The sequence below is a fragment of the Natator depressus genome, chromosome 3 (genome assembly GCF_965152275.1).
Source record: "Natator depressus isolate rNatDep1 chromosome 3, rNatDep2.hap1, whole genome shotgun sequence".
In the NCBI taxonomy this organism is placed as follows: Eukaryota; Metazoa; Chordata; order Testudines; family Cheloniidae; genus Natator; species Natator depressus.
In genome coordinates this window covers 77,182,877-77,208,969 of record NC_134236.1, presented here as the reverse complement: position 1 = coordinate 77,208,969, position 26,093 = coordinate 77,182,877, and the positions used below count along the sequence as shown (strand labels likewise).

The window sequence follows — 26,093 nt, the reverse complement described above, 5'->3', positions numbered from 1 at the left end:
AGGGGAAGCGAAGCCATCAGGTGCCACCAGGCCCCCCTGCCCTTTTCTCACCGGTGCCTCTGCCTTTTCCCTTAGAATACGAGATCGAGCGCTCCTTTTTCCTAAGGATGAAGTGCGTCTTGGCTAAAAGGAATGCGGGGCTGACCTGCGGGGGCTACAAGGTGCGTGGACATGGACAGGAGTCACCAGCGGTTCCTGCTCAGAAGGATGGGAAGTGCATGCTAGAGAATCCCTGACTGTGTGGATGTGCCCGTGCTTGGCTAGGCTGCTGGGTCTTTGCGGTGTGAAAGCAGGGGACCAGCAGTCAGAATGAGACCTCAGCCCATTTGAGCGGTTTCAGCTGGCAGGACGTTTTTTGAAGTGTGGGTTTCCTGTTCAGGCCCAGAAGTTTCTCTTCGGGTTGCAGATAAATGAACACAGGCCACAAAGCCAAACTCAGCCGAATCCCCCCAAGTTTTGCCAGAGTTTGTAGTAGAAACCAAGCAAAAACCACGGAAGTTCCCGTGTTGCTGTGGAAACGGTAAACTGACCCATTGCAAACCTTGGGGCGAACTTGGCTGGACTTTTAGAAAAGTTTGTAAAGACTCTTCAAATTAGGTGAAGTTCTCCTAGACTAAGGCCTTGTTACATAGCTCCTCCTAGTCTTAGTTTTATATACCTCTGCTCAGGACTCCTGGGTTCTGTGTCTCACAGACATCTTATGTGACGTTTGCCTCCCAGCATCTCTCTTTGCGTCAGCCTTCTCGTCCGCAAAATGGGGAAGAATAATGATTGTGAGATTAAATTCATTAATGCACATACACCGCTTTGAGTGCCTGCAGAAAAAAGGCGTTATAATAAAGCATGATTATAACACCAAAATATAGGTACTATGAATGTGTGTAAATCTATAGCCACATACATATCCATAACGTATATGCTGTCTAATACACATCTATGTAATGAACGCCGTACACATATTTATATACCTATATACACGTACCTAATCTGCACTCACATACATCTTGTGTGTATAAAATTACCAATATCAGTTGTGAACAGTCTGACACTTCTCCGTCCTTCTGACTGTTGCAATGTTTAGAGGGATGATAAAAGCATAGCTAGGCCTTGATCCTAATCCCCATTTAAATCCCTGGAACACCCCCCTCGGCCCCCCGACTTCGATGGGCTTTGAACCAGGTGCTGAACGCTGAATTGCTCTGTAGAGAAAAGAACGTCTCTCTGTCCAGTTCCTCCACCAGGGCCAGGGTATCAGGCAGATTCCGTGACCCAGCGCTACTCTCCAGTAGGCGGTAGATATTCCGGGTGCTGGCTGCCTTTAAGGTGCCCGCCCGCTCCCGTGTGTCCTAGGTGTGTTTTCAAACGCGAGCTATTGCCCTGCTGCACGCGGGGCGTGACGTGTCCCTGTCTTGTGCCTGGCAGGTCATTCATTGCAGCGGCTACCTGAAGATCCGCCAGTACAGCCTGGACATGTCCCCCTTCGACGGCTGCTACCAGAACGTCGGCTTGGTCGCTGTCGGCCACTCGCTGCCGCCCAGCGCCGTGACGGAAATCAAGCTGCACAGCAATATGTTCATGTTCCGGGCCAGCCTGGACATGAAGCTCATCTTCTTAGACTCCAGGTAGCCGGTCTGCTTTTTAAACTCCGCCTCCAGCCCCGCGCTTCCCCGTCAGGCTTCGCTCTCCGCCCGCTCACTTACTGGCGCCTGCCTCTGGCTCTCTCTTCCACAGGGTGGCCGAGCTGACGGGTTACGAGCCGCAGGACCTGATAGAGAAGACCCTTTACCACCACGTCCATGGCTGTGACACCTTCCACTTGCGCTGCGCTCACCATTTGCGTAAGGAGTCCCGTTCCCTAAAGCACCAGGGAGTAACCCTTCTCCCCCCGCCCCGGCAGCCCCTCTGAGGCCCGATGTCCGCCTCCTCCCTCCAGACCGGGACTTGCTAGATTTACACCTAGGACGAAATCGGGGCTGACTGAGGGCTGGGAGGGGGGCGGGGAGTGTAATACACAAGGAGCAGTTGCAGCGGGTCTCTAACTCACCGCTGCTTTCCCCCAGCAACCCGTTATGAGGAAAGAACTAAAACGATCAAATCTTTTCTTTTTGCGGATACAGACGAACACGGCTGCTACTCTGAAACCGATCAAATCTCAGATATTTCAGTCGGGAATCTTTTTTCAGCTCCAAACCGGCGTGCCAGTAAAAGCCAGACTCCCTTTCTCCGGCCCCACACTGTCACACGACTCCTATGTACACATTTCTTTGGAACTGTGGTATTCCGATTCGTAGATCCGATTTTTATTTCAATATCACGCTGACATGAATACCCGGGGGGAAATGAACGAAAAAGATATTAGTTTCCTGTAAGATTTCTTCCAATTTACAGAAAATGTAACGGGCACAGGTAGAGGCAAAACCCATTTTAAATATTCTTTTAAAAATCTTGATGACAGAGAGATCAGAAAAAATATTCCTCCCCTCCCCCCCCCCCAGTAGTGGACCGTGCATTATTATTCATTATTGTGAAACAGTTAGTGGCATGTAGCTTCCTTTAGACTCCGTGAACGTTGTGTTTTTGTAACTGTGCTGACACGAATTGATTAGGCCGGAGACACATAAGTGATGGGATCCGTTATCCGGAAATTTCCGGACGTGAATTTATCTGCACTAAGCCTGCACCTTTGATGTCAGTGGGAGCTGCCTCATTAGCTTCAGTGGGCGCAGGACCTCTCTCTCTCTCTCTCTCTCACACACACACACACACACACACACACACAGAGTTCGGATCTGTATTTTTGCCTTTACTAAAGCACCCGTTTGCCCTGAGCCAGCCTCCTTGAGAAGGAGCTGTAGCCCTTTATCTGAGCTTCTGGCTAACAAAAGCAACGGGGGCTTTTTCAGTGAGTGGGTAACCCTTCTCGGGGGGAGAGGGGGGAGGATTGCAAGGGGCAGCAGTACTCCACTGAGGTCCTTTCCCTCCCTTCCCTTCTTTTGTATCTTCCGCAGTGCTGGTGAAAGGGCAGGTGACCACCAAATACTACCGCTTCCTGGCCAAGCACGGCGGCTGGGTGTGGGTGCAGAGCTATGCCACCATCGTGCACAACAGCAGGTCCTCGCGGCCGCACTGCATAGTCAGCGTCAACTACGTCCTCACGTAAGTGAGCCCAGGGGCTGCTCTAAACTGTGCAGAGCTAGGCGCGACGGAGGGGAAAGGCCTTGTGGAAACGCATGGATAAAAAGGGGCCCTGCCCCACCACAGGGAAGCTCGTTGCTTGGAACAGACCTAGCTCCACAGTCTCTCCCTGCCTCTTGGTCTAGGTCTGCTAAATCCGCTCAGTGCTGCAAGTGACCAGGGCTCGCACACCGGGCTGGCGAGGAAACCCAGGGAGCACTTTCATCTCGATGAAAGGTTCCTGTCTGATTCCCCCCCCCCTTTCGCTAGGGAAAAGATTTAGTGGTTTGTCACCCACATATTCGGCTCCCTCTCTCTCTCTTTTTACAGTTTAAATGTACCCAGCTTTAAATAAAATTTAATGCAGCGTCAGAAAAAAAAGGGGGGGGGGAGGTTGAATGTACGGAGTTATTTATACTTAACAAACAGGACATCTGTTTTTCTTTTCAAAAATCTGGGGTTTGAAGTTCTTAATATCATCCAGAGTCTCTATCAAAGCTCAGAGATTTCTTTTTTGTTCTAAGAGAGTGAGCCTTATATTGAACCACAAAGTGACCAGAAGGTTCTCAGTTTAACCTACCCCCATTACCCCTCCCCCAAGGCAAAAAGGTTCAGAGTTAATGCTGAAAATCTTGGCTGTACTTCTTAATTCATCCCATCGTACTTGGGTATTGCAGGAGTATCAGACTTGTATGGTACCTGCTGCATAAACTGCAATACCTAGGTCCAATGAATGAGTTATAATTCCCTCCGGCAGGTTGGCTGGACTTATTTATTATGATGATATTAATACTAGTTTCATTGAAATAGTGATTGCTGCTGGCAGAAGTGATATGTCATTCGAATCCGTGGCCTGTTGTGTTTGGTTTGGTAGTGAAGAAAACATTCATGCTTATTGAAAGTGCAGTCTACCTGCACGTGTACATACTTGTAGTCCAACGCGGATTTTTTCATTCTTCTCTCAAATGTAACTATTGAAAATGGATAAGCTAAATCTTCCTCCCGCCCCCCCCCCCCCATGGATGAACATTCTGCCGAGATTTTCAGCCTTAAAGCAGAATTATCTTACTTTTGGGGGCTTAATGTACACACAGGTAACTTTATCGTTTTGGCAGTTAGTGTTTTAAGGCAAACATAAAATGAAGTTGGTTGTTTGGAAACAGTGACTATGGTCTTGCAAATGGTACTTTTTCTAAGGAGCGTGCACTTAATTGGATGGGGGAGGCTCCTTTATAAATAAGAGTGCCAGTATTGCAGAGTTAAATCTCTGGTCATTAGCAATTGTACTCGACAATAAAAGTATGTATTCTCTGCTTGATTCAATTTGGAGAGTTCCGTGTTCATGGAGGAATAATTATGAATTCGGTTTGGGTGAGCTTTCCTGTGTATGGGGAAAACTCTTGTTTTCCTTCGTAGATGGACTCCTACACTCACAGCTGGTAGTTAGGAAAATCCTCTTGATTCGCCTTAAAAACAACAACAAAGCAAAGTAGGGGTAAACAATCTTACCCAGCAGCTGCAAGACTGGAGAAGGAGGAGATTGACACAGCACACGCATTACAGCCTTTCCATACATTTCCATCTCTACACTCCCAAAGCCGAAGTCCCATCAATGCCTGTATTTCGCAAATGTTAGACTTTTCAGCTAAACACAAGGTGAGAGGCCCAAATGTATGTCGCGGATTAAAACACTCGTAAAACCTGAAGGTTGAGCAGGGAAGAAATGTGTCTGTGTATTGTAACCATTTTTCAAAGAAAAAGAAAATAACATACTAAGGTGCTTTGTATGTCAGAGGCTTCACAAGTACTAGGCTTGTTTTCCTGTGGGGGGCCAGTGGTTGGCCGTCATATTTTATCCAAAACCAGAACACCGCCCTACCCTAAATGACCTGCATGGAAATGAAACCTCCCACTGGATAATTAATTTCTGCTTTTGGTCATTTTGAAAAAGTCTGTTTTGTTTGCTTGGGAATAACTGGATAGCCTTTTCCTATTGATTGTCACTTGTTCGCTCTGCCTAACAACTATTCCAGTGTGTAGGGGAAACAGGACAGCGATTGTGAAGGAAAGCATTTAATCACCAGAATAGTTACTTGCTTTACCGGGGAAGAGAGGAAAAAAGAGGCTTCAAAAATGGTGTAAATCACATGGGGACCGATCTTGCAGTCCTTTCTCAGGCAAAATTCCCAGTGATTTTAATGGGCATAATTGTCTGCTGCGTAAGAACAGCAAGATTGGACCTACTGTTAAATCCATATGCAATTCCAGTATCTTTTGCCGTATCCAAATGCTTCGATCACTAACAATGTGCCTAAGGTGGTTAATATACCATAGCGTGGTTCAGGGTCTGTTTTTCACAGTCAAAGGTTGCAGTTTGTTTGCTGTGGGCATCCTACATCTGGTTGCAAAGAGCTGATTTACATTGCTTTAGCCAATTCAGTAGATTTGTATTGATTCTTCATGGTAGCAGCGAATCTGAGCATAGATGTGTTCTGTATGCCCCTTCTTTCTAAGGTGATAGAGTGATAAGTGAGTTCTGTTCAAATACACACCTTTAAATACAGCGGCACAAAGGGAGAACACCCAACCGTGGTTCAAGCAGACCTCGAAGCAGAGGCTTAAAATATTCCAAAACTGTCAGACTGTTGGAGAACACTAGGGGGCCGATCTTGCTCCTTTTGAAGTCAATGGAAAAACTTCAGTTGTCTTCAATAGAAATAGATCGGGCCCCCTGAGTACGGGGTGTGTGTGTGTGTGTTATGAAAATAGCGATACCATTTCTTTAGCTTCAATTAATGTTTCGGTATTTTTTTATGAGGCGGTGTCTTCCTTTTCACTCAATATACAATATATATTTTAAGTACATTTCTATTTTGATATATTTTTAGCCAGGCTGCCATTTATTGGAAAATTATTTATTAAAAATCCCTCAGATGTTTCCCCTAAAACAATGGATTATGTAACAACTTTACGATGTATCGAGCTATTTAAACTCTCCCCATGCTCTTTAATTAATTGTCTCAAGTACAGAAATAGAAAGAAAAACCAGCTTATGTCAAAGGCAGATGGTAAATGCTGTGATGTCTGTTACTGGCAACTACAACTGCCATGTGCTGTAGAAGGCTGAAATTCACAATGCAAAGATACTATGACTACATTAAAACCTTGTTTTGGTATGTCTAGGTCCCCGAGGTTCAGTCAAGGCTGACCACCTCTTCATTAGTGCTCTGTCGAACAAGAAATCATGTAATATTTTTCTGCAGTAAAGTTACCACAATAATAATAACCACAACAGATTCCCAAGACACGCGCATCGTTTATTGCCCTTTTTAGTCTACTGATAGCCTGCAGTTTGGAAGCTAAGTGATAAGAACAGACAATATTCTGTTTCATAGTACTTTGCAGGTAGATAAGTGGATGGCTTTTTAGAAATGAGATATAGCCAACCTCAGAAACAGTAGATAACACTGTGACTATCAGACAGAAGTGGATGAAAGCTATTGTAGAAGAAAGTTCACATTTAGAAGAGTCAGGGGGGTTTGCTGAACTCACCTTATGTAGCGTTCAGTTAATTGTCTCTATTAGCTATTCATAGTTACTCCTGCCTGTCAGCGTTTTATCACTCAAATGTGGAACACAGGGACTGAAAATAGAGGGGGAAAGAGAACCAGACTTCTATTGACTTCAATGGATTTTGGATCTGATCCATATTATAGATCTTGTTTTCAGGAAATCGGAATAAAGGTTCTTCCGTTGCTCTCAAAGTATGGATTTTTTCATATTATTTATTCTAATATAAATTCTGTAGCTACTAAAGTTCCTTAAGGATGACACTGGATTATTCCACTAAACCAAGAACAGCTGTGAGCTATGTGTGTTTGGTGTGGGTTCTTTTCATGCTTTTGTTATATAGCATTTGATATATGGAAAATCACTTGTACAGATGCAGTTCTTGGCAGAGACATACCGCACACAAGATACAGTTGAATAATGGTGTAAAATCGGTTAGGAGAGATCTGCTTAGAGGCGAAATAGGAACGTTTCTTGACTTGTTCTTTGCAAATAAATTGGTGTACACTTTAACTCAAAAATATGAGAAATGCAAACCAATTGATTTTGTGGCTCGAAATAATAACGCACCATGGTTAGGACTACAGAGTGATATGTTAATTTCAAGCATAGAGGTTACTTTGGAAATACTCTAGCTGCTCTTTCTCACTACATTTTGATAAAAAGTAATCAAAGAGGGATCGCAGCTTTACAGAAAGGTAATTCACACTATTTTGTCCTTACACTTTTTGAATAATACTTTATGCCAGCAATGGACCAACTGGTTTCAATGGGAATGTTGAGTGAGTAAGGTACTACTATTGAGTATGAGTAAAAGTATCACAGTCTGGCCCTACTGTTTTTAGACTAAGGGTCATTGACCTGCACAAGTGTTATCCTTGTGAAAACCAAAGCAGTGTCAAAATCAAGCAGTGTAATAAAAGGCAGAACAAATATAGACAATTTGTTTCACTAACCAGTACTTGCTGTGGCTGAATACCTAAGGTGGTGTAAAAATGAGAGAAGAAGAAAGCTAGAGGTAGGGATCATGGAGATCGGAGTTCTCAAACTTCATTGCACCGCAACCCCCTTTTGACAACAAAAATTACTTCACGACCCCAGGACGAGGGATCGAAGCCTGAGTCTGCCCAAGCCCCACTGCCTCGGGTGGGGGCAAAGCCTGAACCCCACCACTCTGGGGATGTGTGTGTGTGTGTGTGTGTGTGTGTGTGTGTGTGTGGGGCAAAGCTGAAGCTCCAAGGGCTTCAGCCCCGGGCAGGGAACTTGCCACCTTAGCTCTGCCACCCAGAGCTGAAGCCCTCGGGCTTTGGCTTCATCCCTGGGCAGTGGGGCTCAGGCTTCAGCCCTGGGCCCCAGCAAGTCTAAGCCAGCCCTGGCGACCCCATTCAAAGCGGGTTGCGACCCACTTTGGGGTACTGACCCGCAGTTTGAGAACCACTGATGGAGATGATAAAGAACAGTTTGCTCCATTTAAAAAAAAAAATCCAAAATTGCTATGGTCCATAAATGTCTAGCTTTGAAAAAGTGCATTCTAGGATTAAGAACAACTATTTTTAATAAGTGTAAATACAGAACTATTTACAAAGGATACTACAATCAGGACCATTTAAACAAGATTTTTTTTTAATGACTATATCAAAAATAAATAGGGCACTTGAGATTTATTTTAAAATATACAGATTTACTGTTCTTTTGTATTTCAGTTGACATAGTAAGATCTAATGTAGACATGTTTGTTTCTTTTCTTATTTGTTCTGTGTATGTAGTTTTCATATTCTTATCAGCTGTGCGTGTTTAGCTTAAAGACAATTCAAGTATGTTTCAATTAATATAGACTGCAACTGCTGAAGTTTTAGTTTATATTTAAATTGAAACAATCCCTTTTTAAACAAATGGGTAATTTGAAGGGCAGATCTTTTAGCTTTTTGAGCAGCAAATATAATAATTTATCCCTAGAGAATGTTGGAGAGCTTTTGCTGTATATGTTTAATTTTTTCTTTATCATTTAAAATAGCAGCTGTAACACTAACATATACAGATAAATTGGATAAGACGCTTAATTGCACATAATCTCTGTTATGATAATACAGTACATAAAAGTCCCACTTGCCACCTTCAAATTATCTTGTATTATGTAACAGACTGATTAGAAGCACAAATTGAAGTATGCAATTTGTATAAAAGATAATTTCAAAAATAACATATAAACAAAAAAAATTAGTTCATGGTAGATTAAATGAAGTTTAGGATAAATTAACTGTTAATTGCATCTATAAAATATGTCTTTTAACTTTAGTGCATAGTACATTTTATAGTTGTGTGTCTTATCAGATTTTTAAAAAATAATGTTATCACTTTGCATGATCGGTGAAATTAATGAAATCCATAAAAAGCCAGAATAAGTGGGCTTTAAGTGTTAGTGGGTGACAAATCCATTTCTACAACTCTGGGGGCAGACAGCTCCCCATGGCCTTTACTTTAGCCTCTTCCTATCTGGGATTTCCCATCAGTTGGATTTACATTACCACAGGCCCAGTGGTTGCTCACCATCCTGCTTCAATGTTCCTATCTCTACTAAAGTATTAGAAGCAGGTGCAATGTCCATCTCCCCACCATACATGTATATTCCCTATAACACGGTGTACTCCCTATAGCGATCAAGTGTCCATGTGAAAGAGTATATGGCATAGGGAATACACAAAGACTTTTAAAATACTGTTTAAAATTTTCTGGGAATTTCAGTGTTTATTACAAAAACAAAAAACAGTAAAAATCTGCGCAAAAATTAATTTCACGGTTTAGGTAAATATAGGGGTTAACACTGGAGAATGGGAGGACAGGAAAAAAACAGATAATGAAAAGTAAGAGATTGAAAGTAAAAGCAATTTAATTCTGTAGTTTATTTCATTAATTGTGTATTAACTGTTTGTACACACATGCGCACACACATACATATGTGTGTATATCTTTAGTATTTTCAGGTAAAAAAATAAGTAAAAGCTGAAAATGGAGGGCCTTAGGAACACAATAGTAATGTTAATTACTTGCAGATAACAGGCTTAACTCCTTCATTTACACATATGAACTACTTTATTTATGAATAATACCACTGAGTTATGGAATTACTGATGTGAGTAAGTGTTTGCAGTGTAGGCTCACAGTTACATAGATTTAACTGTGGCCACTGTATTTGCCCCCCAAATATGTACAAACGGTAAGCTGAGCATAAAAACTGTTGCTTTACCTTACTATTCCTTAGTAGGAATGGCCCAAACCTGTTCTCCAATAAAGTCATTGGAAGTTTTGCTATTCTCACATTCCCTGCCCATTTTATTTACTCGTATTATTTGATAGATGTAAAAAGACCCCATTATCATTCAACGGATGATTTGATTAGAAGTGTAAAGAAATCACGTAACTGGATACTGGTCTTTACTCAACCACAGCAGTTTACAGGTACATACTGCAGAGAAAAAAATAAAAATATTAAATCTAATAAGAGTACTTTTTGAGCTTCTCTCTTCCGTATTTTGTTTGTCCACCATTAGCTTCCCGATGTCCACAACATGCTACTTCAGTTCTTTGTGCATGAAGGTTTTCTTAGCTACTGTTTTTCTTTAATTCACTCCAAATTACTTCTTGGGCTTTAAACCAGGTGACATTAATGGCCAAGACACTAAAAACTATGGGCTAAGTCCTGAAACTCTTACTCATACAAAACTCCCATTTACTTCTGAGGATTTTTTCTCTTTCTTTCATTTTTTGTGAGCTTTTGACCATTGTCATATGCAAAATAAATCCACTCCCAGGCTTTCTTCCCAAGGGAATCTTTTTTTTGTTGCTAATAATAATATCCCCTAATGCACTTCACTGTCGATTCGACCATCATGGAAACACAGATTGCCAAGAGGTTCAGAAAAGATTCAGTCATGCTTCATGATAGTACTTCCACCAGCTGTATAATAAGAGACCAGAGTGGTGGTCTTTTGGAATTTCTCCTTCATGCTTCCATGTACAGTATAAGCCTTGTCCTCAGTGCAGTTTGTTAGCCTGTATTTCATCAAATGATAAAACTTGAACCTTCCATCCAAGTTGTCTGGAGAAGGCTGCAACTGCTTTGCATTGGGCTGCCATGTCAGGCAAGGTTTCTTACTTGTTACTCTTCCATTCAGATCCTTACTCCTTATCACTCCTCTTTCTGGGCCAAATGGTATAATCCCCCCCCATGTCTCTGCAGGCAGGTAGGAATAGAAAACGCTAAGGAGCATGTCAGTGGTCCTGCTGCCTGGGTGGAACAGGAAAGGACATAACGTACAAACTCTGAATGTCTCAGAGCTATGTGTAATGGAGCCTCTCTCTGTGGCAATGCAGCAAGGGCTTGATGGTGGCAGCAGGCCAGGTGGAGGAGCAGCCAGTGGATTTGCCACTATCCATATATCTTCCCCACCACATGCTGGGCTCCAGCTGCTGCTACATTCTATGGCTTGCATTAGTGGCTGTGCAGCATCTTTATGCCAGTCGACTGAGTTGAGTGCTGGAAGACTCCTTCCAGACCAACCTCTTCTTGATCTCTTGTGCAAGGTTTGTTGGGCTTTGTGCAGAAGTGGCAGGAGGAAGGCAATTGGTCCATAGCTCCTTCATGGATACCTGCAACACTGTATTCCTGAAGCAATTTTACTAGTTTGGGTTCTCCCGTTTCCTTAGTCTCCTTCATGCTTTACTCTGCTGTGTATCTTGTTCAGTAGGTTTCCCACTTCTTTGTTTTGTATGTAGTTTCATTGTAATTTCCATGGGTCACTTTGGGTATTCAAAACTAGTGGCTTATTTTTTTTTTCAAAGACAAACTATTATTCTGCTTCTGATTTCAGGCCTCAGCTCTTCTGTCTCCCTCAGGGCATGCACTGTCTCTCTGTGTAATATATATATGTATATAAACATTGTCAGTGACTGAGATATGGGCGGTTGTGCCTCGTGATTGGAGCCCAGGGTCAGAGTCAGAAGCCAGGCCCAGAGCCAAGGGTCAGAAGTCAGGTATTGAAACCAAGGGTCAGGATTGGGTTACCTGGAGAAAGGCAAGGCAGGCGCTCACACAGCCATGGGTAAATCATCTATAAGCAGCCATCGAACTGCTGCTGCTGGGCTTAAGAGCCGGTTTATTAACTCTTCCAAAAAATCAGGCAGTGTAGCAGCCATCAGGCACCTTATTAGGCTATGTCTACAAAGCAAAGAAAACTCTGCGGCTGGCCAGTGCCAGCCAGCTCAGGCTTGCAGGGCTGTGGCTACAGGGCTGTTTCACTGCCAGGTAGAATTCCACTTCACAGGGTTACAACCCGGGCTCCAGCCAAGCCCAGAAGTCTACACAGCAATGAATCAGCCCCACAGCTCGAGCCCCACGAGCCTGAGCTGGCTGGCATGGGTCAGCCATGGGTTTTTCTTTGCTGTGCAGATGTACCCTTACAGGCCAGCTGCACACATTAAACTGCCTGGAGATTGGCTCTGCTGCAGGCCCTGCTTCCTGACAAACATGCCCTAAATTAAGTGCTAAGTAACTAGTCTCTTTTCTCCTTTCACCCATGGCAAGTACGTGCTTCAAATGCGATCTGTTTTAACTTTTCAGCATGAACCAGATTCTGGCACCAGTACTCACACTGAATAAACTACTCCAGAAGTAGCCTCGTTCACTTCAGGTACTAAACTGCTTAAGACCAAAGCAGACTGTGAAGAACTTCAAAAAGATCTCACAAAACTAAGTGACTGGGCAACAAAATGGCAAATGAAATTTCATGTGGATAAATGTAAAGTAATGCACATTGGAAAAAATAACCCCAACTATACATACAATATGATGGGGGCTAATTTAGCTACAACTAATCAGGAGAAAGATCTTGAAGTCATCGGGGATAGTTCTCTGAAGACATCCACGCAGTGTGCAGCAGCAGTCAAAAAAGCAAATGGGATGTTCAGAACCATTAAAAAAGGGATAGAGAATAAGACAGAGAATATCTTATTGCCCTTATATAAATCCATGGTACACCCACATCTTGAATACTGTGTACAGATGTGGTCCCCTCATCTCAAAAAAGATATACTGGCATTAGAAAAAGTTCAGAAAAGGGCAACTAAAATTAACAGGGATTTGGAACGAGTTCCATAGGAGGAGAGATTAAAGAGGCTAGGACTTTTCAGCTTGGAAAAGAGGAGATTAAGGGGGGATATGATAGAGGTATATAAAATCATGAGTGCTGTGGAGAAAGTGAATAAGGAAAAGTTATTTACTTGTTCCCATAATATGAGAACTAGGGGCCACCAAATGAAATTAATGGGCAGCAGGTTTAAAACAAATAAAAGGAAGTTCTTCTTCACTCAGCACCCAGTCAACCTGTGGAACTTCTTGCCTGAGGAGGTTGTGAAGGCTAGGACTATAACAGGGTTTAAAAGAGAACTGGATAAATTCATGGAGGTTAAGTCCATTAATGGCTATTAGCCAGGATGGGTAAGGAATGGTGTCCCTAGCCTCTGTTTGTCAGAGGGTGGAGATGGATGGCAGGAGAGAGATCACTAGATCATTACCTGTTAGGTTCACTTCCTCTGGGGCAGCTGGCATTGGCCACTGTTGGTAGACAGGATACTGGGCTGGACGGATCTTTGGTCTGACCCAGTATGGCCATTCTTATGTTCTTATGTGGAAGCGGTGTGAACAAGGATACAGCGTCTGGCTTTTCTGAAAGCTTTTGTGGTGACTATGGTCAGATGTCAATCACATGATTTTAAAAATGGTTAAATGCCTAATTAATTGCTCTTGGTATCCTTTTGATATCAGCCATTTAGTACAATTAAGTAACATGGGTAAAATAACACAGTATATAGTGTTCAGGCCTCGATTTGGCAAAGCACTTGAGCATATAATCAGCTCTTAACATATTTAAGCTTAACTTTAATTTAAGCATGTGCTTAAATTCCAATGATGTCAATTTTGCAATCAATGAAACTTAAGCACGTGCTTAAAGATAAGCACATTCTTAGGAGTGTTGCTGAATAGGGGTAAATTTAACAATGGTCTTGCTTTGTTGAAGCCTAACAAAGAACAGCCATAGTTTTTATCTTCAGCCCACTGTGTGTAAATCTTTGGGGCAACTTTACCAGCAATATTGAAATTAACTGCTATTGTATTGCTGAAGTTTCAGTACAGCTCTGGTAATTGAAGTGTCTAGTTAATCAATGTTCAGCTATATCCCTTAGCCTTATGTGGACACTTTTTGAGTTAACCCAGAGTGAAGTTCTTTAAAGCCACCCATCATTTTTGTATCTGTGCTGTGCCCAGAGTTGCAGCCCTTTCACAACTAGCCTCTGGTAGGGGACTTTCTATCTTCTCTTTACTGTGCTCTGGGGTTGGGGGCCTGCAGTGCTTCTATTTCAAAACTCTCAGGCTGGTTCTCTCCTCCATCTAGAGCAGTGGTTCTCAAACTTTTGTACTGGTGACCCCTTTTTCACAGCAAGCCTCTGAGTGCAATCCTCCCCTATAAATTAAAAACACTTTTTTTTTTATAGTTAGCACTATTATAAATGCTGGAGGTGAAGTGGGGTTTGGGGTGGAGGCTGACAGCTTGAGATGCCCATGTAATAACCTCGTGACCCCCCGAGGGGTCACATCCCCAGTTTGAGAACCCCTGATCTAGAGCCCTATTTATCCAAAATCCAGCCACAAGCTTTGCACAAACAATGTTGTACTCTATTTCCAATTACTGTTGTATATACAGAACAAAATAATATAGTCCTTATTCAGTCCTTCCTTGGGTTCTCAGATGTTTTGAGCGAGTAAGGACTAATAAGTTGATCCAGCTCTCCTTATTCAGGGAAAAGTGCCATTAAAATCAGGGAGACCTTTTGCCTGAGTAAAGCATGCAGGATCAGGAGCTGGGTAAGGCTTCAGGACTGAGTCTCTGCATTTGAAATAATACCAGCTACTAATAAAGTTTGAAATAATGCTCGTAGAGGGCTAGATCATAGAGTTGCAGTAATAGAACATTCCACCGTGCAGCCTGACAAGTACACTTCTGAATCCAAGAGCTACAATTTGTATTGCATGTGTCAGTCAGACTCTTCAAAGACTGTTCATCCAACTTGGGTTATAATATTCCCAGTATTATTCTGTTGATATTAAATCAGGTTAGAGGAGTTAAAGAAAAAGTTGCAAACTATGAAGTGGTGTTTGAGAAGGACTTGATCCTGCCAGGTGCTTAGCACTCTCGACTCCCTTGTAAGACTGGGCCTTTAGCATGCTAACTAGAAAACTGGAACTGAATTGAAAAGGACAGAATGCAGCTTGACATGATCATGATTTTTTAAATTGTATTTATTTGCTTGGAAAAGTGCACTGGATAGCCCCTATACCTATTATCTTGTAAACTTTTTATTACCCAGTATCTGTACCTTTTCACCTGTTCAGCTTCCAGAAGACTTACTTTTGGTGTCTCAACATAAGTTTTAAGTGCTGTGTATGTTGGCAAAGCTATATAAATTCTTGTTATTTTTAATACTAATTTTATTAGGTGAATTGTAAAATAACCATTGCTGACAAAAAATTGTGTTTTTTCTGTGTTTGGCTGTAGGCATAAAGAGCCCGCTTCAGTGGTGATATATTCAGTGGTGAAAGTTACACTGTGGGTCATAAAAGTGAGTGGGTGCAAATAATAAAGCCAAGTATCTTGCACCAATTTTGACATTCAGTGGGTGTGCAAAAATAATGTAACTTATAGTCCGAGTATGACTGGTTTAAAAACAAGAATTCCATTTAGCAAAAATTGTTGGGGTTTCAACATTGATTTCTGTTCCAATGCAGAACAAAACCAAAACCTTGAACGAGAGAGACTGAATCAGAGAGAGTGGTGACTTGACATCGGTCTTTTACATCCTGCATGAGTGCCCTAACTACTGAGCTGTTGACTATTCTGGGATCAGGGTATCTCTCTCAGGGGTTGACCAGAAATTGCATTCTGGCCCAGAGAAACTTTTCAGATGAAAAAATATTTAGTTAGAAAATTCCCAACCAGCTCTAAGTCTGAGGAGACAGAAAAGGTGTATAACAGGAACAGCAATTAGTAGGAGGATGTAAATAAAACAGGAGACCCTGCTTTATTTCACAGCCTACATTACATTTTTTGCCACATCTCTCTTCTGTTACACTCATTTTGCACACCCATTGAAGGTCCAATCAAAATCAGCGCAAGTTACATGATTTTACCACTTACGCCTGACCAATCTGCATATGCTGTGTAACCTACAACACTGTTTATGCCACATCTGAATTTGGCTCGTAGACTTCTGTGGGAGCTGCATCTGCTTATACCAGGCCCAGAATTTATTATCAGTGACCTCAATGCCATGTGGTGGCTCTTTATTTCTGGAGAGTGCTCTGTGGTGAATGCCGAAACTATAAACGATAGCATTTCTCTCTTGGATAGGGGCTAAAGGTCAAGAGTTTCAAAAATAGGAGCCTGAAGTTAGACTCTTCAGTCCATATTTAGGTGCATAGGATGAGAGTCTGTGCTGTCCTCTAAGAAATGCAGCACAAAACTCGCAGCCCAATGGTGGGGGGCTAGCATGGCTTTAAGCCATTCTGGTGCCCTCCCAATCTTTGGCTGCTTCTGGTGCTGAAGAAGGCCCTGGAGTAACTTAGATAGCTCTGGGGGACGGTTAAAGTTACAGCAGCCTCCCCAGGCTGCAATGTGGGCTACAGTGCTGTGAGGATCTTCTGCAGCAATGTGGCCCTGCCCCTGGCATGCCCCTCCCATCCCCAGCCTCACCCTTATCCAGGGCTTTCAAAGAGGTCCTGGGAAGGCACTACCTGCGGTAGGTGAATCCTCCTGCAGCCAGAACTGGGGCTTTTAGCACTTTTTTACGCTGCTTCTGCCCAGGGGTAAAGGAGCCAGAGTTGGGGGGTGAGTATCTCACCTCTAAATAATTGAGTTGATTTTAAAATAGAAAGCACTGAGCATGCATCATCTCCTATTGAAGCCAACGGAAGCTTCTGGTTGCTCAGCACTTTTGAAAATCAGACCAATTTATTTAAGTTCCTAGCTGTGGACTTAAGAGCATAAATTTAGCCTCCTATTTCTGGGAATCTTTACCAAAAAGTCTAAAGCAACCACTCTGAAGCCTTTTTTTGCATAAGCATCGCAAGTGCTTATCTATTGAGTTATTTTTAATAATTTCTGCTCAGGTAGGTACATAATAACAGTGGTAATACATGTGTTCAATCAAGTACTTTTATTCATAGAATACATCTCAAATTTATTTTAGCAGTTTAAATAGGAGAGTTTAATATATATTTAGTCAAGCATTACAGTAGTGAGGGCTTAAGCAGATTAGAAATAAATGAATCCAATTAAAGAACATGTCTCTGAAATTTGATATGTCATAAGTGTGAATGAACTGTTTGCACAGCAACTGTAAATAAATCATTAATGATTAACTATCTAGAAAAGGTTTAATCAAGAATAAACGGTATAGGACAGAGTCAAAAACATTTAGGTTAAATATATGGAGATGCTCAAATAATAAGGAACACTTGGCATCAATAGTGGCTTCGGTACTGTTTTCTGTAAATACACTTAATAATGCAAATTATTGTATTATTATTACTATAGCACCAAGGAGCCCTGGGTTCTGGACCAGGACCCCATTGTGCTAAAGACTGTACAAAGACAGAACAAAAAGATAGTCCCTGCCCCATAAGACTTATTATTTGTGCTACAGCAGCAAATAGAGGCCACAAATGAGATCAGGGCTCTGTTTTGCTATATGTTATTCATACTGATAGTAAGAGACAACCTCTGCCCTGCAGAGCTCATATTTTAAATAGACAAGAGAGACAGAGGATGAGAGAGAGGAAATATTATCCCCATTTTCACAGATGGGGAGCTGAGACAGAAAGATTACAGGTGGGATGTTCCAGAGCTCCCAAGGCTCTTAACTTTGTTTCTATTGAACTAATCGGTAAAACTCCCATTGACTTCAGTGGGGGCAGAGTTAGGCCCATGCTGGGTGCTTTTGAAAAATCTCCCACTTCGAGACTTGGTAAGGTCACACAGGGAGTCTATGGGAGAGCTGGGGCTTGAACCCAGATTTCAAGGGTCCCAGTCCAGTGTCTTAAAAGTGTCAGTGGTACTAAAACAAAATAATTTCAGCATATAAAAATGTCATTGATAAAGATTGAGGTGAGAGGTGTAGCCTGTGCAACAGTAAAATGCCTGTAGTAATGGGAATATTCTCATAATGATGTGTGAGAATTTATATCTGTGTGCCAGTGTGCCATTAATACTAATAGGAATTACTGCGCATGCATAAATCATGACACACTGAAGTGAGAATGTAGCCAAAGATCAATTTCCAAAGGAAGCATTTTTTAAAGAGAAGAAAATTCCATTTTACCCCTCATTTAGCAGGGTTTGAGTTAGTTCTAGAATGTGCTTTAAAAAGAATTACGAATTTAAAGTAATGGAAAACAATGTTAAAAAAGTCAATCAATCCAACAACATATCCAGTGCTGACTTTGTAGGGGTGTGCTGTGAGGTTCTTCACTGTTAGAGTTGCTGTCAAATGAAATGTGGAACTAAGCTCCTTTCTTTATGTATTTGGTGACTGTCCAAGTAGATGTTAGAGTTCTCATGGCACTTTTCAAAGAGTATAGCAGACAGCCTTTCCCTTAGCCAACTTTATCATTATCAAGCAGGTTCTAACATCCAAAAGCCTTTGAGAGCTCTACACAAATACATATTGCTCCATTTACTTACACAATCACTGGATATATACCAGATGTGATTTTGGCCCACTGTGTTCTGAGACACCTTACATTTGAAAGATATACTTTTTATAGACTCACATCACAGAATGAAATTAGTGTCATATTTTGTTACATTTATTTTATGAATTCTACATTTTTTCCAAGTTACATGTGAGTACAGACGTAAATGATCTTTGTATCCTAAACTATCATGAGCATTTTATTTATAAAACAATTACAGATCTTTGACACACATTTTCATTTGGGCAAAACCTTGTGAATTCAAGCGTACAAAGTGTTGCGGTTTGGCTGACAATCATACTACTTCTGTGTATACATGTAGCTGGGAATGACAAGCTGCATCTCCTAATTGTTGGAAATGCAGCTGTACTATGATGATCTAGAGGCCAGAATTCTCTTTTATTTAACTGTCAGACCAATCTGACAGCAGGAGTGACTAACAATCTGGGAGAAGACACCACGCAGGAAAAATACGAAACTTGCCGAGCAGTAGCTTTTTGAAAACATCTGCAGGCATCTAAATGTTTCTTTATATGAAACATCATGCCTGAGTTTTCCTGAAAATACCATTTATTTGATACAGCCCCTTTGGGCTTGTTAACGGGGTGTGGTAGTATGCATCAGTGTGTATGTGTGGAGGAATTCTAATGCACACCAATGTGTTGCACAGTAACTGGCCCAGGTAGACCCTGCTGACCTGTTTCAAACAGTACTACATCAACACACAGTAAAGAGTTTTTAGTGTGCAAAGCAGGGTCCACATGGGCCAGCTAGTGTATGATACATTGGTGTGCACTAGAATTCACACCCTTCTAATGCACACTACCGCATCGTGTAGATAAGCCCTTAGTTTGCAGATTGTTCAGTGTTTGAAGGTTTGATGTGATTTGCAGTGTGGGACTCTCATGATGGGAGAAGATATGTCTGTGACTCCACAAGCTGTATGCTACCAATGCAAACGTCTGAATGCCACTTGTGAAGAAAGAAATGCCTGGAACTCAGAACTATAGCTGCCCAAACTAGTCTTATTATTAACAATAATAGTAAGTAATCTCTTGAAGGGCCAATGATCCAAAGCCCACTGAAGCGGAAGCCTTTTCATTGACTTCAATGGACTTTGGATCAGGCCTGTGTGGTGCTTTTCATCTAAAAAGTGTTTTAAAAAGGAGGGTAAGTATCATTATCCCAATTTACAGATGGGGAAACTGAGGCACAGAGAGGTGACGTGATTAGCCCAAGGTCACACAACAGAACACCAGTGAAGTCTGGTAACAGGTGATGAGGGAACTGCAAAAGGTTCAGAGGTTCTTTTCAGTTCAGGTAAGCACTGTAAAGTTTGGATAGTTATCCAAATTAAACAAACCCCTTGAGTATCCAAAACTAAAGTCTGCTCTTGATCTCACTGATTTTTGCCATTGGCATAAATGGGTTCAGGACTGGGCCCCTACCTTGGAAACCTTACAAGAGCTGAGCTCTTGCAAGATGTTTGATACTTCCTGCTTCTGGTTAGGTGAGAAATGCCAGAGAGCAGCCTTTCTCATTGTATATTGGCACTTCTGCTTCTGGTCCTGGCTTGAACTTGGAAGTTCAGAGGTGTATTAAACTGAAAACTAAAGGGAAGGTGGGTAGGAAACATCACAAAATGTTTTTGAATTTCAAAAAGAGTTTGCTTTACATTTAAAATGAAGGGCGTAGAGAGTGGAAAAATGTTTATTTTATCTCCAGTGGTTCACCAATCACTACTAACAGCATTAAGGAAGGTTACATGAATCCCCCTCCTGACATATCTCGTAAGCAGACTGTGGCTTTTTTCAGCACATATACTGCTGATATACTCTGTACAAAGACATAACAGGACATAACAGATGAGAAAATTGTCCAGTCTGTTGTGCCACCTGCTGCTTCAGAAAGTAATGGAGACAACAACAAAGAGCAAGAATCTGTTTTTCTTTTATTCATCAGCTGAATGAGGCTTTGTCAACACTGAGAGGGGGTAGAAAGCAGCAATGATACAAGCGGATATTTTTTCAAAAGTAGAAAAATGATTTATTATAGAACTGTGCTCGGACACAAAGAAAAGTTAGACTTTTTTTCTCGATCCTGGCGTAATTAAACTAAATGGCAGGAACTCAGTGAAACAGACTGAGTATGGATTACAGTGAACTTCCAGCAGTATGGGTTTCCTTTCTTATTTCAGTTTAACATTCCCATTTCTATTCCATTTTCTGTCAGATTGGCAGAAATAGCTCTTTATTGTCACTAACCAACATAAATGCCAATTGCAGAAATGTTATTTTTAAAACAACAATACAATACCTGTGTATACGCACAGGGAATGATGACTATATGTAATTAGTGGATCCAACCCATAGCTCAATAGCTTGAACAATTAAAACTACAACACGCTTTCTGATGTGGGGACAGATGCTTGCTATGTCTCCTCAGTAACATTACATAATCACATTTACAATGCGTAACCCTATTGTATAAATAGCCCCTTACACTCACATTTATGTTCAGATAATACCAAAGTCACATTGTACTGAGTCAACGTGTGTTAGTGGATTAACGCTAATTCAAGGCATTGCTCTTAGAATATGATTGTGTAAAAGGGCATACTGGCCCTTTAACATAAACTACAGGCTCTTTTCTTGCTTCGTCTTAGGATAGAGAAATTCTGGGAGTTGTAGTTCCCAGGACTAATGGGAATTAGAAGCTGTTACAGCAAGGAGTGCTGGGAGGAAGTGCTAGATGATATAAACATCTCCCTTTCCTGAAGAACAAGAAGAGGCTGTAGAAGGAGAAAAATTCTGGGCCTTTCTAGTAAGGGGCCTGGAAGTAGTAAAGAGGTGTAGAGGGCATAGAATTTGGGCCTGGTCACCCTGGTGACCACCCTCAGGGACTCAATGCCAGAACTTCTAGCAGAAGGTGAAGAAAGTTCTTCCTCCAGTTCTCTCTGGCAAAGGTGAGAAGACTTGCTGTTGTATTACAGAATGGGTGGAGTATGGGTTGAGCAGGATGGATAAATTACCCAGTGAAGGAAACTGAGCCAGCAGCCACAGTACCACAATAGAGAGGTAAGCCACTGCCACAGATTGGCAAGTACTGATATGACAATTTGCTCCTATCACCGGTGTGGTGTTACTGCTGTTAAGTTAGACTCCCATGCTCTATGGCATAGGGTTATGATGCATCGATACAGATGTGTATCTGGTGGTAAGAGTTGATGAGTTAGAACCTTTTTAACTTTTGTGAGCAAGAGTTTGTTCCAATACTTTTATATGTCTTCTGCATAAATTATTAGGCAATATTCTGTTTTTGACACAGCACTCATGGTCCCCAGAGATGCTTTCATCACCATGGTGAAACACGTTCAAATGAGGCAAAAGGAGGGCCAATCATGAAAGAGTCCAGCAAAAGGCTGGGTTTTGAGGATCCACTGAACTCTTTTATTTCATAGGCAATAATTTTTCTGCATGAATCTCCCTTCTCTTATGTCACTGCAGGTTGTAGCACACTGCCTATCTGCCATGCCATGGTCTCTTACTTCCCAGTGGTGTGTGTAATTCCCAGCTCCAGCCTTTTTCCTTGCACAGGCTCAGTAATTCAGAGCCTCAGCTGGGGAGTAAGGAGGCTTCCTGTCTCATTCTCAGAGTCCAGTTGCTCCCTCTGGTCAGGGAGAAGGGGAAAAAGGAGCAGGGTCAAAACCCAGCCTAGTCTTACTCGCAGGTTCGGTCCTTCCCCTGTAGATCACTCTGCTTCAGCAGCTACCATCTGTTTGCCTTCTTGCAGCCAGTCTCTCCTTCACTCTCCCCCTGCTTGCCTGCTAGAGCTCCCTTTTAAGCAAGTCCTCCATAGGGGGCATGCCTGGCAACTGCTCAGTGACAGGGCCTTCTTGGTCCAGTACAGTTCCACCACCTTTAACCTTAGTTGGGGGTCAGTGAACCCCATCACAGGGGATTAATAGCACCTTGTGGTCCACTCTGTCAAAGGCTGCAAAGAGGTCCAACAACATGACCATGAAGGTCTAACTTGTGTCCAGGGCCAGGAGGAGATTGTCTTTTGGTGCCACTAGAGCCATTTCTGTGTTGTGCCCTGGTCTGACCCCTGATTGTGAGGTATCCTGGATGTTGGCTGATGTCACACGTTAGCGTTTGGTGATTACTACATTCTCACTTATTTTGCCCAGGAATGGGAGGTTGGAGACAGGACACTAGCTGGAGAGATCTTCCAGGTGTTGGATTCTTGAGGACTGGGATAACTATTGCATTTTACAAGGAGTTTGGTAGTTGTGCTTCTCGAAAGGAGACATTGACTACTTCTGTTAGTTGCAGGCATAGTTCTTCACTGGCTATTACCAGCCAGGAGGGAAATGGATCTTTTTCACATGTGCCTGGAGCATTTTCATCTGTAGCTCTGGTATTTTTCAGAGCTTCCTGAGCTTTGGCATGTGTGATAGGACCAAAATTAGTTGGGGTAATGGGATGGATAATACAACCTGATCAGGGGTGGAGTTTTTCCCCAGTTGGCTCAATATGTGTTTGGTTGATCTTATCAGTGGGGACAGCTCTTCACAACAGTCAATGCTTGGTCTGGTGTCGGGGCTATGCAGTCTGGGCTGACTAGCCAGCTCACTATGCAAAATAACTTGTCTGGCCACGATTCTGCAATGCTAATTGGGAAGGGGTAGAAGGCTGGTTGTGCCTCCGTTATAGTAGTGGAGTTGTCCTATGGGTGTTTGTGCTGCAGGTGGAGGGAGTCAGAATGTATTTTTGCACCACTGCCATTCTAACTTTGTGCCCGTGTGCTTAATCTGCTGTAGTTCATCTGTGAACCACTGTGATCTTCTTGGTCACTGTGGGTGAGTGGCTAGCTTGGGGCCAAGGCATCAATAGTAGTGGAGAAAAGTGACTGTATATTGTACTAACTCATTGGTGCATTGGACTTGTATTTGGGTGGCTTGTTCAAATAGGGTGAGTTGGAAATTGAGGAAGCTCTGGAGTTTTTCAGGAGCAGACCCGCTTTGGTTGCTCACTACCCTAGTGGGAGGGAAAGCTCTGACCTTTGCCTGGATAGATGGTGACCAGACCAGGATAGTGGTATGTTGGTGATATCTTCAGCCTAGCACTGGATACTGGATCTAACATAATGTCTGGCTGCATGTGTAGGTTGGAGACTGACTGGGAGAATCCTATGGTTTTCATGTGGGCCATGAGATCAAGTGCTACTGTATCACTGAGACAGTCTATCTGAAGGTTGAGGTAATTGAAGACAAGGCATCTGGGGGATTCCAATGCCATGGAGGGCAGCAGCTCTGTACGTTCGTCCATGAAGATGACAGAGTTTTCAGCTGCAGTTACGTACCTTACTAGCAGTCTGATGTTCCTCTTATCGTTTGCCTCACAGATCATATGGATTCAATCAAATGTTGTTGTGTCTTAGATGAAATGTCTTTTGCGTCTGAGGTTGGAGGGGAGCAGAACTGCTACTCAATGTCTTGTCTTTTTTCTGTTGCATTCTGAAATCTGTCTTGAGTTGTTATGTAGAGTATCCTGTGGGGATTAGTGGGGTAGGGTTGCAGGTGGCATTGAACCATGTCTTAATGATGTAAGCAGGGCCATGTGCTCCATCCAAAATGAGATGATAGATGGTGACCACTGACTTTGCATTCAGCTGCAGGAGCTTCAGGCTCTTATTTTCTTCTTCGCCTCTGTTTACTGAGGTTACTGACTGAGCAGTTAGCTTTAGGATTTATCCTAGTGTATGGTGTTCTTGTGGGACATCTTCTCAACCCAGTGATAGTGGAGATTAGGGAAGGGATGGGGTATTGCAATTCAAGGTCATTTTAAGGTGCTGGTGTTACAGTTCCCCAGATCCTGAGGGCCTGGCAGTGTTGTCCTGCATTGTAGCTTGGAAGATTTAAATGTTGGTCCTTAAACAGGCACAGCTGACAGAGGATGGTATTGGAGTAGTGGATTGTGATGCAGGTAGTGGTGGGGGGCCATTTCATCCCATCTCCTTTTATCTTCTTCTTTGTTATAATGAAGGGGTACTTTGCATTCCTGTGAAGGCTTCTGTTCCAGGGTGGACATGGAGCTAAGAGGGCTAGGTTGTAGTAGGAGGAGTGGATAGCCAACAAAGTTGTATTAGCCATTTAAATCATATAGATACTGGGGGAGCAGAAGACAGAGACACTAAGAAAACAACCCTGGTGTTTACCAGTAAAGTTGTGAACATCTTGTCTCCTTAGTTTTGTCCTAATATTAATTTTCCCTGCTGTCTTGTTGCCACTGGAAAGGTGTTTGGTCAGAGTTGGAAGTTTATGAACATTTTTTGAAGACCACTGATAATACATTGGGATGTTTTAATAATTAAACGTAAAGACTAGCTACAGAATGTTAGCATCCTTCATTTTAATATTGCATTTGACCTTTCATGCAATTGAAGAGAAAATTGGTAGTACTCAACTGTGCAGAAACAGATGCCTTGTGCGTAGAGGTAGGCTTGCACCACAACCCTGAATCCAAACACTCCCAAAATTAATGAGGATAAAAACAGAGCTCCAAATTTTGTTGCTGGGCTTTACTTCTCTAATAAGCCAAACCAAAATCCTGGATCCAAACACTCTCAATATTTGGGGTATTTGAAACACAGATCCAAATATGGCACAGGCCCATCTCTATTACAGCCAATGTTTGGAGAAATGAATTCCTCAAAGAAGTAGCTAAGCATTACAAAAAGTTAATTATACACTGTGGAAACATCTGTCTGTTGTAAACGGGAGATACTGTACGCAGCTACTGCTCTAATTACAGTGGCTTATTTATACTGTACGGTATGTTTCTTGTCGGAGAGACAAGGCCTTCAATAGGAAATCTGTTCTACTAACAGGTTTGTTGATTACCTGGTACAAACAAGTTTTAGTCTGGAAACAGATGTATTGACCATAAATTAATTTGTCTGTTCAGCAGGTTTATTTGTGTAGCTATTCAGAGATTCATTATATTTAATCATTTGAATATATGGAAGCTTTCAGTCATTTATCAGGTTTGTCCCTGCAGCCATGGTATTTATTTGAAAGAGTTTCATTGTACTAAGCAGAGAGATGCAGGGGCTGGGGCACAGTTCATGTATATTTTTAACTGGCATGGCTTACATCAATGTATGTATGATTATGGTTCAGGATACGGTAGGTAGAGATTGTTGAATGATTTGTTGTTAATAGTTTTCATTAAGGGCTAGACTAAACCTTTAGATTCAGTTCTGGGTATGAGGCAATGTGCAACTGCATTGCCCCAGAAAAGAATTGTGAGTCACAATTCCTCCCCTGTCCTCCTCTTGCTCTGTTGACTGGCACAAAGGAGAGGCTGAGCCATGGCTCCTCCCACTTCCCTGCTGGTTTGTGGGAGGCAGGATGAGGAATGCAGCTTCTTACTTTCTTCCTTCTCCACAAGACATGATCAGAGTAGGTTCTACGTGATCATGCAGAAGGATGGGGGCTGCTCACTTCCTATTCTCCTCACAGAGTCACATAGATCAAGGGCAT

At 42.3% G+C, this 26,093-nt stretch overlaps 1 protein-coding gene across 3 annotated transcripts in view; it reads left to right on the top strand.

Annotated features, from left to right (window-relative positions):
• SIM1 (SIM bHLH transcription factor 1) overlaps window positions 1-26,093 on the top strand; it is a 64,255-nt gene that overhangs the window by 15,172 nt on the left and 22,990 nt on the right. For all 3 annotated transcript variants that reach the window (XM_074948153.1, XM_074948155.1, XM_074948154.1), the window contains 4 exons: window positions 76-161; window positions 1,423-1,622; window positions 1,732-1,838; window positions 3,009-3,156. In XM_074948153.1, the coding sequence (XP_074804254.1) occupies window positions 76-161; window positions 1,423-1,622; window positions 1,732-1,838; window positions 3,009-3,156 (541 nt within the window). The remainder of the gene's footprint in view (window positions 1-75; window positions 162-1,422; window positions 1,623-1,731; window positions 1,839-3,008; window positions 3,157-26,093) is intronic.